We start from the raw sequence: 13,095 nt of genomic DNA on the forward strand, positions 1-13,095 counted from the left end.
GCGGGGACTGTTATGATTTCCACTGTAAGTGTGAAGAAATGGATGCACAAGGAGTTGAAGATTTGTCCCAAGTCACACGGTTAGCTGTAAACGCAGATACAGGATGACACACACACAGACTGGCTCTCAGGTCTGTTCTGAACCTCTGCCCTAGAAAGCAGATCTTCCATGAACAAGCAAAATGTTAAAACAATACCTCAGCTTATAAAGCAGGAGCTCAGTCCTCCTGCCCTTGTCTCTCTCATTCCCATGCCCTGGAGGTAATCACTGGTAGCATTTTACTAAGTAAATATTTGTTAGATGAATGGATATGTTCTTCCAAAATTTGTTCTTTTGCAAAATGACACATGCATATTTCTAAACACTCACGGTGTGCCAGGCACTGCTCTCTGTGTGTACACATATTAATTCATTTAATCCTCACCAGGATCCTGTGAGTTAAGAGTCTGTCATTTAGTCTCCAGATGAGAAAATGAAGACACAGAGAGGTTCTCAGAGTGGGCCAGTGTCACACAGCTCCCAGGAAGCCAGAGTTCAGACTTAAACCAAAGCCGTTTGACCCAGGATTTTAATCCCAACCCTCCAATGTGTACAATGTTCTCTAGCTTGCTTTTGTTTTCATTAAACAATAGATTGTGGACATATTTCCTATTCAGTGCAAATAAATCTCTATGTCACACGCACTTTAAAAATAACCCCAAAACATAAAGACAGACTGTCCAGGATTCAGATATTGGCACAATATGTCCTTGGCTAAAATAGGATTTCCAGGACAGGAAGGGGCATGAGACACTGTGTGTGCTGAAGACTCTTTTAAGTGAAATGTTGCAGAGCTCAGCATCATTGAGGCCAATACAAATCTAAGATACTTTGAAAAAAAAAACAGCTACTTTTTACATTCATTTTTCTGCACTAGATCTATGATAATTTTATAAAAAGCTAAAGCTGCATGTCTCATTTTACCAGTGTCAAAGGAGCTAGTCATCAACCATCTGTCCCACATCATAAAACTGTATAAAATCAAATAATTAATAAATATGCAAGGATTGCAATGAAGTTTAAGATGGATCAGGAGCTTAAGGAGCATTTTTATTAAAACAATAAACTCCAAGGACATTCGCAGATGTTGATTAAATCATAAAATGTAAATTAAATGCTTTAAACTTGATACACAAGAATAAAAGATGATTATTTTAATGAAAGTACCACCTATCTGTGAAAATGAAACAATAAGTACAGAAACTGCAAGAATCAAAATAAAATAATAATAAAATGTCTACTTTGGCACAGTCCATATAATTAAATATTAGAAGACAATGATCTCTTGTTTTGAATTTCCTGAAACCAAATGGAAACTAAAGCTCATATCACTATTAATTCTGGCTCTATGGGATTAAAAACAAAGGGCCAAAGGAATAAAGTTGAACCAGTTAAACAAAACAGTGCGATCCTTATTCTAAAATATGAGAGGAATATGATTGAAAAATCTAAATGCCAAAAGTGTGTGTAAGTTCATAAAATTCTAAGCCCCTTAATTGACTGAAGCGACCATCTCTTGGCCAAGCGGACCCGAGGGTAACCTTGAACACTGAGTTCTCGGCTGTGATGGGATGGATCAGACAGGCCTTTCTATACCTCCTCCCTCAATAACTAGGATGAAGCTTTCTTCCCTTAAGGCTGAACAGAAACCAAGCCTTTCAAACTCCACTCTGGTGTCAACCGACCCCCAGATGCTACCCCTCCTTCTTTGCCTGGTAAGAGACCACCTACCAGGGAGTGGCTCTGGCCAGTCTATGGAGAATGCCCAGAGAGGGTTTTTGTGACCTTTTGACGTCAGAGGGCTGGAAGCTCCACCTTCAGGTCATGCTAATGCTGCCATTTTTTGTACATGGGACCCACGAAGGGGCATGAAGCTCAATTGTGCATGCATATGTTTCTCCTCTCATAAATATTCATGACGCTTCCTATAGCTTATTAAATATGCATAGTAGGCCACCTACTCAGCAAAATTCCTGTTCCCTTTGTGTCTGTTTCTGCTTCTGACAGAAGTAATGCTTCTTAGCCTGCCAGAATGGCCACCTTCAAGGTGCAACTCTTTATGTGAAATAAAGCTCTCCTTTCCAAACTCATGAACCGTGCCATTTTTTCAGTTGGCATGTGAAAGCAATACAAATGCAAAGATTTACTCAGAGAGAAAAAAAGCAATTATACTGAAATGTATGAATAAAAACGAAAATTAAGTGCAGGTTGAATGCGGAGATTGGGTGCCTGGAATTAGGTTTAGAAAACCCCATTAAATTGCACCTCCTCTGGGTGATAGAACACGGGATCCCGGAGCCGTGCATGAGGATCTCAGCACAGAAGCTCCCTTGTCCTGATAAGTTCAGGTGTGTCATCTCTCCCCACCCACCTCGAGGCTCCCTGAGGACAAGAGAGGGGCGCACATGGATACGCAGGCAGCAGGTGGACAGTTTAGAACCATCTCCACCTGATTGCGGACTGTGTGTGTACACTGGGTTTCTTGGTAAAGATGACTTCATCCTCTAAGGCTGCCTTTCCCTTTTCTGGGATCTTATAAGAAGGGTATGTAATTCAGTGGCTGAGATGTGATGAAGTTCCTGTCTGTGGTAAATATTATCAATTGGATCTTACTGATGATAACATGCATCAAACATTTAAAGAATTAATATATCACAAAGGAATGGCCAAGCTTCTCCAAAGGAATTCTTTTTTGCAACTGCCAACTCCCAGATTCAAATCTTTATGATGTCAGTGGAAGATTCAACCTGTCTTATTGTATTAATATTTGAAATTGCACTGCACCACGTACAGTGGTATGAACATTGCTAAATATGACCCAAAGTATAAGCAACCCTGTAATAAATGGTACTGCCCACCATATTTTGAATGCCTACTCTGCGTCCCTGAATATATGGCAGATATATTCCTTAGATTAAATCTTTATAATAATTCAGTATTTCAGACATTGTTCTCAATATTGCATGTACGAGGAAACTGATGTTCAGAGGGGTCAAGAAGAAATTTGCCCGAGGAACATTTGACTAGTTAAGTAGCAGTACTAGGAAATGGACTGTGTATACCAAGCTCTAAAACTAAAACACACCCTCCATCTGTTTAACTTTTGCTACCGTGGGGTCCTCTTGTGCTGGCAACGGCCATGTGATTATTGTTATGTTCATATAGTTCCAGTTCTACGTTCAACACAGATTCGATTCCTCTTTACTCTGTGACAGATAAACCAGAAAACCGCCAAGATGAAAGGCCCTTTTGAAATGTACACTATACTCCTGGAGACAAGCATTATCTTCCTCTCTCTTAACACCATCATTATGCCTGATGCTCTCTGGCAAGACTAGCCTTTGGAATTGGTTAAATTCCTGATGGAAGTCATAAGCACAGCCTCAGCCCATCCCAGCCCAGATGTGGTAGCCCAGGACTGACTGGCTAAAACACCATCGCTCCAGAACCACTGATAAGGTGAATGGGACATAGGAGGTAGAAGGAAATCAATTACTTAGGCAGAGCTTAATATATAAAAGGGTCCTCGGTAGAGCTTCCCTTTCCACCAAAGACAGCCCAAGAAATCATATTTTTCTAATAAAGAGCAGCCTGAAAAATTGAGCTACAAACATAGCTAAGCAAGCTGGAAGCTTGTACAGGGGAATGCCAGCAGCTGTGCCAAGAGAAAAGGGCTACCTGGGTGCCAGACATTTCCAGCATGAAGGTTCCATCTTCCTTTTCTTTTTGCTGCCATGTGTACAGTAAAGGAATGGGCAACATGGCGGAGGTCAGGCAGAGAACCTACCTACATAATACAAAAATTAGGGTAGGGGCTAGCAGAAATTTGTGCCCTACGCAAATAGTGCACCTAGTTTTTTGTGCCCTAAGTAAATGGCACGCCTCGTCCAACCAATCTTTCATGCCCTATGTAAATCAGACACCACCTCCTCACCAGGCATTGATAAACCCCCTTGCATTTCACGGTGAATCCACTGATACATTCCTCCAGGGCCCCTCCCTCCAGCAGAGAGCTATTCTCGTTCTTTCGCCTATTAAACTTCCACTCTATCTCACTCTTTGTGTGTCTTGTGTCCTTGATTCCTTGGCTGTGAGACAATTAACTTGAGTGACAGAGTGAGCCTCTGCCTTAAAAAAACAAAAAATGTTATTTGGGCACTCATGAGTTCCCATGACATGCCACCAAATGATCACATTCAAAAAGAGGGAAATAAGAAAAAAGAGAGCAGATTCTCTCTGCGGGTAAGCTGGTGTCAGTGCGCAGCCTAAAGTGAAGGAGCCCATCTGGAAACACGAGGAGCATGAATGAATTCTGAGTCACAAAAGCAGTTGTTTAGGGAAGACAAAGACGAATCAGGAAAAATAAACATCATGGGAGGACGGTGGGGGAGAGAAATGTTAATTTTTATAAGAATGATAAAGAATAACAAAGAAGGCTGGGCGCAGTGGCTCAGGCCTGTAATCCTAACACTTTGGGAGGCTGAGGTGGGTGGATCATGAGGTCAGGAGTTCGAGACCAGCCTGGCCAATATGGTGAAACCCTATTTGTACTAAAAATACAACAATTAACCAGGCGTGGTGGCACACACCTGTAATCTTAGCTACTCCGGAGGCTGAGGCAGGAGAATTGTTTGAACCTGGGAGGCGGAGGTTACAGTGAGCCGAGATTGCACCATTGCACTCCAGCCTGGGTGACAGAGCGAGACTCCATCTCAACAAATAAATAAATAAAACAATAACAAAGAAAAGATCGCTTTGATAAAATCACATGTCACAGGAACATTTATGGAGAGTTGTTCTCCAAGTATCTGGCAACAGGTGGCTCACAGAGAAACCCAGTAACGCTCTTTAGAACGGGGCTGGAACACAGCATAGGTTGTGACAAATGGTACCGTATCCAGCTGCAGGCAGGTGTCTACCGCAGTTCCTGAAGGAATGTTAGCTTTAGCTAACTTAACATTCTTAATTAGAGATCTGGAAATGAATGCTAATGAAATTTTCACATGATATTAGATTTGCAGCTATTGTAAGCACAAGCAAACATATGGAAATCAATGGACTTGCCTACAATTACACAATTTATTTAAAGAAAACCTCTGACCAGAGGTTACGCTCTCCATGGCCACTGAAGATAGAAGACCCACAGAGGGATTAAGTTTAAACTGATTCCAGGAAATATTTAAATAAGATATGATAATAAGATGGAAGAGCTGGCCCTGAGAAAATGTTGCCATGGGAACGTCTATTTTTTTCTTCCCTGTGATATTTTAAATTAGAATCCATATCCATCAGGGTTGGAAACCCTCAGTGCACATAACTGAAAGCAGTATCCCTGGTCTTTAGCACCTCTCTTTCCCAAGCGGATGCCTCCTCGGCCGGCAATCCATGACTCAAGGTTTGTTTTCGTGCTGCCTACAATTGCAGCCCGATACTTTTGTCTGTTGTTTTCACCAAAGTCTGGGTACAAGAGAAAATGAAATTCGAGGCTCAGGTTCTGCCTCAACAAACATCAGGATTCATTCTTTTCTTCTCTGCTTTCTCAAAAACATCACCACGATGTGCCTTTCACTGGCTTGAAATTAAAAGCACATTTATAAGAAATCAGGGGAGCAGCTTATGTGGTACTAAACATTTTAACAGAATGTGGTTGATTATTTAGAAAGACAGAGTGACACCACCACTTAGAAATAGCTCCCAACGCCCTTGCCCTCAACAAGCCAGTGAGGCATCAGAGAAAGGTTAATTTCCATGTGGCACATCAGGTAAGGAGAGTAACCTAGGAAAAATACTTTAACCCAGTGCCCTGGGATCATTCCCTATTTAGCTTCGTGTCGCTTACCACTTATTAGAATGGCCCAGCGGGGACTTGAAGATTCCTTTAAGGATGGGACCTTTAAGGGGAAGGTCATGCAGGTGTTGAATTTAGGGAGGATTAATGGCTTGGTCACTGTACATGGGAAGCACTGAGCAGGTGTGCCTGTGATCAAAACACAAGGAATGTGTCCCTGAAGTACAAATTGCAGAAAGTCATTCCTTGTCACCAAAGTTGTCACCAAATAAACGTACTTGCAGGCAAAGTATACTGAGGGATTTGGCACCGAAACGTGGTGATACTGCTCTCAGGACAAGAAGGAGCCCAAATATCTGTCAATCAGCCAACTAACTTAATTAGATCACTGTGTACTTGACTCATATCAATTTTCCAGACCAGTTTTCTCCAAGTGTGGTCCCCGGAACCCCAGCATCAAGCAGCATCAACCACTTACTTATTAGACATGCCCATTTTTGGACCCTACTCCAGACTTCCTGTCACCAGAATTCAGAGGGCGAGGCCGAGAAATCTGTGTTGTAACACGCTTTCCTTCCAGGTGATTCGGATGCATGCTAACGTTTGCGAATGGCAGTCCTAGATGACTATCACATGTTTTCCATATCACCTGCTTGCAGAATCAAGAGACAACCATCTACTAGGTAGCTTGGAGGTAGTTCATGTCAAGGATATCAATTAATTTTGATTTCTTTTAAGGCACCTGCTTGTCACAATTTCTCCAATAAGCTCCAGAAAGTCTTTCCAAGCATTCTTCCTGGCCACCTCCCCAACTCCAATTCTTATCAGTCAGATTCTAAACAGGCAGTCAGATTGTAAGGTCTTTGCTGGTAAGAAGAGTGCCAAGGCCAATGGCATGAGACTCTTGCTGTCTATCCATAAGGCGTCCATTGGTGGGGGTATATTATGCTTGTTCCCCACCAGCCACTTAACAAGAATTCACTGTTCATCTTTCTCATGAAGTCAGTCTCCTAAGGTTTTGAGGGATATTTTTTGAACTTTATGACTTTTTTTTAGGAAGAGTAATATTTAATATCTACTAGCAAGCACCATATAACTGCTGATTTTATCTGCCTGTATAGGCATGCACAGGTCAGTGAGAGTAACTAAAAGACAGAATGTAATTTCAAGATGTCTGTGGTGAGCCATTTTTACTACTCTTTCCCGGCCCTTTTTTTTTTTTTTTTTTTTGCGTTCATGACTCTGCTTCACTTTATTTTTGGCCCCAGGTCAGGTCTCCCAAAGGGTTTCTCAGCAGTCACTTCAGAGTCTCCTGCAGAGTCACTATCAAGCAGACATCTTCCTCAGGAGGCTCATCAACCTGGTTGATGTCATCGCCCCAATCCTTGACTTCTGGTATCACCATCTCCTGTCACCTGGGCTCCAGTCTCTGTCCAACGACGTCAAACAGGACTTCAAAGCATAGCTACCAGTTTGAAGGTGCCCTCGTGCTTGGTAGGAACCACGTGGACAAAAGTCTTGTAGAGCACAGCACCCTTGGGCAGCCTGGTGATGAGATCCACAGCCTCCGTGTTTCTGGGATGAGGCATGTAGACACCCTTAGTGTAGTGGACTGTCTCCTCTTCCAGGGCATATAGACATTTATTCCTCCCAAGACCCACATGGGCACCTGGGTGCCAGCGGAAATGGCGCTGCGTTCCAAGGATGCTCCTGGCATGAACATAGTGTCCTTCCACTTTCTTAATGCCTAGGCATCTGCCTGATGACTTTCCACCGAGGTTTTTGGAGCTACCACCCGTCTTCTTGGAAGCATATCTGACAGCAAGAGCTGTAGCCGGAGCGGGGCTCAACGAGGATGTAACAGCTGTCCGGATCCTCAGCGCCAGCACCGCCGACGCCATGCTTACGTTCACCCTTTCCCGCCCATTTTTATACAGGAGAGGTGAACCAAATCAGTCTCAAAAGAGCTTCATTAAGGAGACTTTTAAGAAGCAGTTAGTGCAATCGTCAAGCAACAGTGTATTCATTTCCAGTACCTGCCATAATGAATGACCACAATCTGAGTGGTTTAAAACAGTAGAAATGGATTCTCCTTCAGTTCTGGTGACCAGAAGTCCAAAATCAAGGTGTTTCCAGGGCCACACTCCCTCCACAGGCTCTAGGAGAGAATCCATTCCTTGTCCCTTCCAGCTTCTAGTGGCTCTAGGCATTCCCTGACTTATGACCCCACCAATCCAATCTCTGCCTCCATGGTGACACTGCCTACTTGTCTTTTCTCTTCTCTGTATGTCTTGTATAAGGACAGTTGTTATTGGATTTAGGGCACACATGAATAATCTGGGATGAGCTCTTCATCTCAAGCTCCTTAACCTAATTACATCTGCGAAGACTGTTTACAAATAAGGTAACATTCACAGGTTCCTGAGATTAGGATGTGGTCATATCTTTTTTGGGGGACCATCATTCCACCCACTAAAAGTCAGCATAACATAAAACAGGCAAGTTTGGCTGTCCTCTTGAGAACAGAACTGTTAACATCAAACTACAGCTGATGCATGCGGGTGTCTGTTGGGGTTCCCTTTTCATATGATAAATATATTTCCTTTGGAACTCTAGGTCGGTGTGTTTTTTATTTGCATCAGAAAAATTTTAAGAGGAGAGATGCTCTTTCAAAAATACTTCAAAAGAAGATCAAGAGATTAGAGGTGGGGATAAATAGAGACACAGATGTAAGAAGCGATGAGTAAACAGGAGACATTTCCTTCCTAGTCCCTTTACTTACATTTCTATTTCGTTTATCTAGATGTTCAATGAATAAGAATTGACTGCATACGTATTGTTCAAAGTAATGGTGGAACACAAACTGAGAACTAGGCTATTTAGAGGGTTCAAAAACACATACGACTTTTGTGCCCCAAGGCTCAAACTGAGGCTCAGTTTCTGTGCCTCAGTTTCTTCATCTATAAAACACAGAGTAATAAGAGTACCTAAAAGTGGGGTTGTAGGGGAGATGAAATAAATTTAGAAAGCAGTTAGAATTCTCAGCACATTGAGAATAAGTACTATTGGCTAAATAAGCAACAGAAACACGCCAGCCTCTGTGCTAGCTGTTGGGATGAATAAAATAAAAGGAAGAGCGTCTTATACTAGAAAAAAACTTAAAAACAAACAAAAACAAAAAACGAATGGACCTAACCGAAGTGCTGCAAACGAAATAAACGAGGGGCATGGCTGGAGTTGAAGGGTGTGTAACTGGGAGGCCCTATCTTAGCGTGGGGAGGAGATGACTCTAATGAGGTGTCATTTAACCTGAACACTAAAGAATAAATAAGTGATGGAGGAACATCAACGCTGAGAGATGTTGTCTTCTGATAAATCAGGTTGTTTTACAGTTTACGATGATGGGTCAAGAGTCAGGGTCACTTGTTCCATTGAGTGAGTGATTAAATGTTGTGTGTGTTTCAACAGAATCTAGACTAGAGCGGGTGGAAATAGGCAGAAAACTCTCCTGAACTATAAAGAAATATCCTATGCAGAGGAAAACACTTAGATACATATTTCTTAACCTGCTGGAGGAAGAGGATCCTCAAATCATCTTGAGGAGATGCTTTTCTCTGCAAAGAGGAGCCCCTGCGCTGATGAGTCTCCAGGAGTGTAAAGCACCCTCCATGTCAATTTCACTTCTTCACAGGTTTATTGGACACTTACTGCATGCTGTGCAGCCAGCGTGCCTTACGTCAGGGGCTGCAGAAACCCTGCTTTCTATCAGCCCAGGGCTTGTGACAAAACACTAGGTCACATGACCTTGTAGTAGCAGACACCTATGATATGCTAAAGATAAGTCAATTGTAGGTGATAATAATTTAGTATGGAGTAGACTTTCCTTCAAATTTGCCTTCTGATTGCATCCATGCCAGTTAGTAACTGTGCCATTCACATTGTTTCCCAAATCTGCACGAAGAGTGATGTCAAAAACCTGAGGCAACTTGCTGCATCTCTCTGTTATCTCTCTGTACCTAAGTGGTAAAACGTAGGTTGATAATAGTACCTATCTCAAAGGATTGTGCTGAGATTAAAAGACATTAAAGGTATTCAAACTACATTAAAGTACATGCATTTTGAACAGTGTCTAGTGCATGGTAAGGACCCAATATGAGTTAAATTAAATTGCTATTATTACTAGTATCACTAGGAAACCTCTTAAATCAAAACAAAGTAAAAGCAAATAAAAATAACTATCACCTGCATGCGGCAACACTACTAATTAGCATATGATTTGGGGCAAATAGTTGTTCTCTTCAGGCCTCAGTTTTCTTCTGGTTAAAATGAATACATTGGGCCAGGCGCGGTGGCTCACACTTGTAATCCCAGCACTTTGGGAGGCCGAGGCGGGCGGATCACCTGAGGTCAGAAGTTTGAGACCAGCCTGGCCAACATGGCAAAACCCCATCTCTACTAAAAACAAAGTACAAAAATTAGCTGGGCGTGGTGGCGGGTGCCTGTAATCCTCTATGCATCTAAATACCTCAGAGCGTATGTTGATCTAGGACTTGACAAATAGTCCTGTTTGTCTTATGCTTTGCGGGGAAAGAACCACAAAAGGTTGAAATTAAAGCGGCTCGGGGCTTTGCAGACAAGGTTTTCTTCTATTGTTGAAACTCAAGCTCAAAGAACTTACTTTAAATAGTTATTCAAAGGGCATAGGAAGCAGATGGCTGAGTGTGGGTTCCAAGTCACTGGCTTGGGAAAGAACCCTGGGACAATTAAGGTAAAATCTGGAGATTTGGAATTTTTTTTCTGATTGATTTAGGACATAGGAAGCTTTGATGAAAGTCTGATTGAGAGACGTGGTGAGGTAATCAGTGATTACCTGAAGGATAACCGACCCAGGTACATTTGTGGATGGAGCCCCAACCAGTTTATCATTTTGTTTTATTCTTTCCCAATTTATTTCATTTCCCACCCTTTCCCTTTTCCCCTTTTCCTGCTTTCTGAGGCCAGCTGGTGGCTGCTCTCGTAACTGGTACTAATTTCTTTCTGGTTCAGGGGTTGTACTCTTTCACTTAGCACTTGCCTGCTGTCTTTATTTCTAAGTATCGTGCCCTCAGTCTCCTTAGCTGAAAACTAAGATTGCTGCTCTTTCTTCTTCCATACTTGAAACTGAGAGCTAACTGATTAGGCTTGCCAAACGTAAATTGCCTCGCCTCCTTTTAATTGCTTGCTTCTAGTTGATTTAAAAACCTCCATTGCTGGCCAGGCACAGTGGCTCACAGCTTTAATCCCAGTACTTTGAGAGACTGAGATGGGAGGATCACTTGTGGGCCAGGAGTCAGGCCAGCCTGAGCAACAATGCAAGACCCTTGCCTCTACAAAAAAAAAAAAAAAAAAAAAAAAAAAAAAAAAAAAAAAAAAAAAAAAAAAGAAAAAGAAAAAGAAATAAAATAACAAGCTAGGCATGGTGGTGTGTAGCTATTGTCCCAGCTGCTCAGGAGGCTGAGAGGATGACTTCAGCCCAGGAGTTAGAGGCCTCAGTGAATTATGATCATGCCACTACACCCCCGCCTGGGCAACACAGTGAGACTCCGTCTCTAAAACCAAACAAAAAAACCCCAACAAACCCCTACATAGCTAAAGTGCATAGCCAAATAATATATAACCGACCTTCACAAGCTTCTATACAGAGAATATATCTGACTATCGGCTCTCACGGCACTGGCTGCTTCCGTTTTTTTGAGGAGCTTGGGGTCAGCTCTTGCCCAGTTCAAGCCAGCTGAAACCAGCGACCCTCCAGCTGGGACTGTGTGAGTGCTCAATGTGTGACCTTCGGATATCACAGGGCCAAAACCCCACCCTCAGATCATGCTAATAATTCCATTTTGTAAGGACGAGTCCTATGAAGAGCCATGAGGCTTGACCACACTTGCTCAGACCACCACTTACCCCACTTTCCTTACCCCCCATTGCCTTTCTCCATGCCTCGGATAGCCTTGTTCCTTTATCCCATAAATGTCCCCAAACCCCATCTTTGGAGAGGTGGGTTTGGGATCGCTCCTCCTGCCTCCTTGCTTTGCTGCCTCATGAATAAGCCCTTTCTTTGCTGCAAACTCATCACGGTGACTGGCATACTGTGTGACAGGCAGAACAAGCCTGGTTGGGTAACAAAGTCACTGGAATATCATACAAATTAATAGCAACACACTGATGTTTGAAATTATCATTATGTTTTCATGGCCCTCAGAAGAGATTTAACCTTAACTCTGTTCAGTGTTGTTATAACTGGAGAAGGAGAGACTTTTATTGCAGCAGAGCAACTGGCTGCGTGTGGCCGTGGAGGCATATGCGGTTGACTGGCTTTGTTCTGGATCAGCAAGTACTTCTCTAAGCGGACTGGTGAGACGAGAAGGAAGAGGGCATTTCTTTCTCCTCTCTTGCTTTCATGGCTCCCAGCTTCTGCACGCTGGGCATTGCTGGGCTGTGGCTGTCACGCCTGCGGGGACAGCAGTGCCCTGTGCCTGGTCCAGCCAGTTCACCCGGGAGACTGATTTTCAATTTGATGATTCATGGCTTCCTCGCCTGGGGAATTTTCACATTGGAAGAAAGACACCTGACAGATTTATGGATGTTTTAATAAACACAGGCAAGGCAAAGCTGGCTGTGCAGCTAACACATGGATATAAATGCCAGATTGATAAAACCTGGAAAGCACAGGCCACATCTAATGACCTGCAGAGGCTGCTCTGGCTGTGCTGTTTCAGATGGTGCTTTGCAGGGTGGGCTAGCAGCAGCAGAATCTCCCAGGAGCCTCACAGAAATGCGCAAGCTGGGTGAGTTGGCTCACACCTGTAATTCCAGCACTTTGGGAAACGGGGAGAGAGAACTGTTTGAGCTCAGGAGTTTGAGGCTACAGTGAGCTATGATCAGGCCATTGCACTCCAGCCTGGGCAACATAGAGAGACCCTGTCTTAAGAAAAAAATGGAGGCTGGGCACGGTGGCTCACACATGTAATCCCAGCACTTTGGGAGGCCGAGGTGGGCAGATTACGAGGTCAGCAGTTCGAGACCAGCCTGGCCAACGTGGTGAAGCCCTGGCTCTACCAAAAATACAAAAAATTATCCAGGTGTGGTGGCGTGCATCTATAGTCCCATCCACTCAGGAGGCAGAGACAGGAGAATTGCTTGAACCTGGGAAGCAGAGGTTGCAGTGAGCTGAGATCATGCCACTGCACTCTAGCCTGGGCAGCAAGAGAGAAACTTCATCTCAAAAAAAA

At 43.2% G+C, this 13,095-nt stretch overlaps 2 protein-coding genes across 5 annotated transcripts in view; both read right to left on the reverse strand.

Annotated features, from left to right (window-relative positions):
- CHRM3 (cholinergic receptor muscarinic 3) overlaps positions 1 to 13,095 on the reverse strand; it is a 289,205-nt gene that overhangs the window by 22,739 nt on the left and 253,371 nt on the right. The window lies entirely within an intron of this gene.
- Positions 7,061 to 7,748, reverse strand: LOC108306964 (39S ribosomal protein L27, mitochondrial-like). Its single transcript, XM_037739846.1, has one exon. The coding sequence runs from the start codon at positions 7,726 to 7,728 to the stop codon at positions 7,282 to 7,284; it is 447 nt and encodes a 148-aa protein (XP_037595774.1). The 5' UTR covers positions 7,729 to 7,748; the 3' UTR covers positions 7,061 to 7,281.

The sequence above is a fragment of the Cebus imitator genome, unplaced genomic scaffold (assembly GCF_001604975.1).
Source record: "Cebus imitator isolate Cc_AM_T3 unplaced genomic scaffold, Cebus_imitator-1.0 Scaffold75, whole genome shotgun sequence".
Classification (NCBI taxonomy): domain Eukaryota; kingdom Metazoa; phylum Chordata; class Mammalia; order Primates; family Cebidae; genus Cebus; species Cebus imitator.

Bases quoted from the DNA above. Each gene is read 5' to 3' on its own strand.
- LOC108306964 (XM_037739846.1), bottom strand. From the start codon at position 7,728: ATGGCGTCGGCGGTGCTGGCGCTGAGGATCCGGACAGCTGTTACATCC.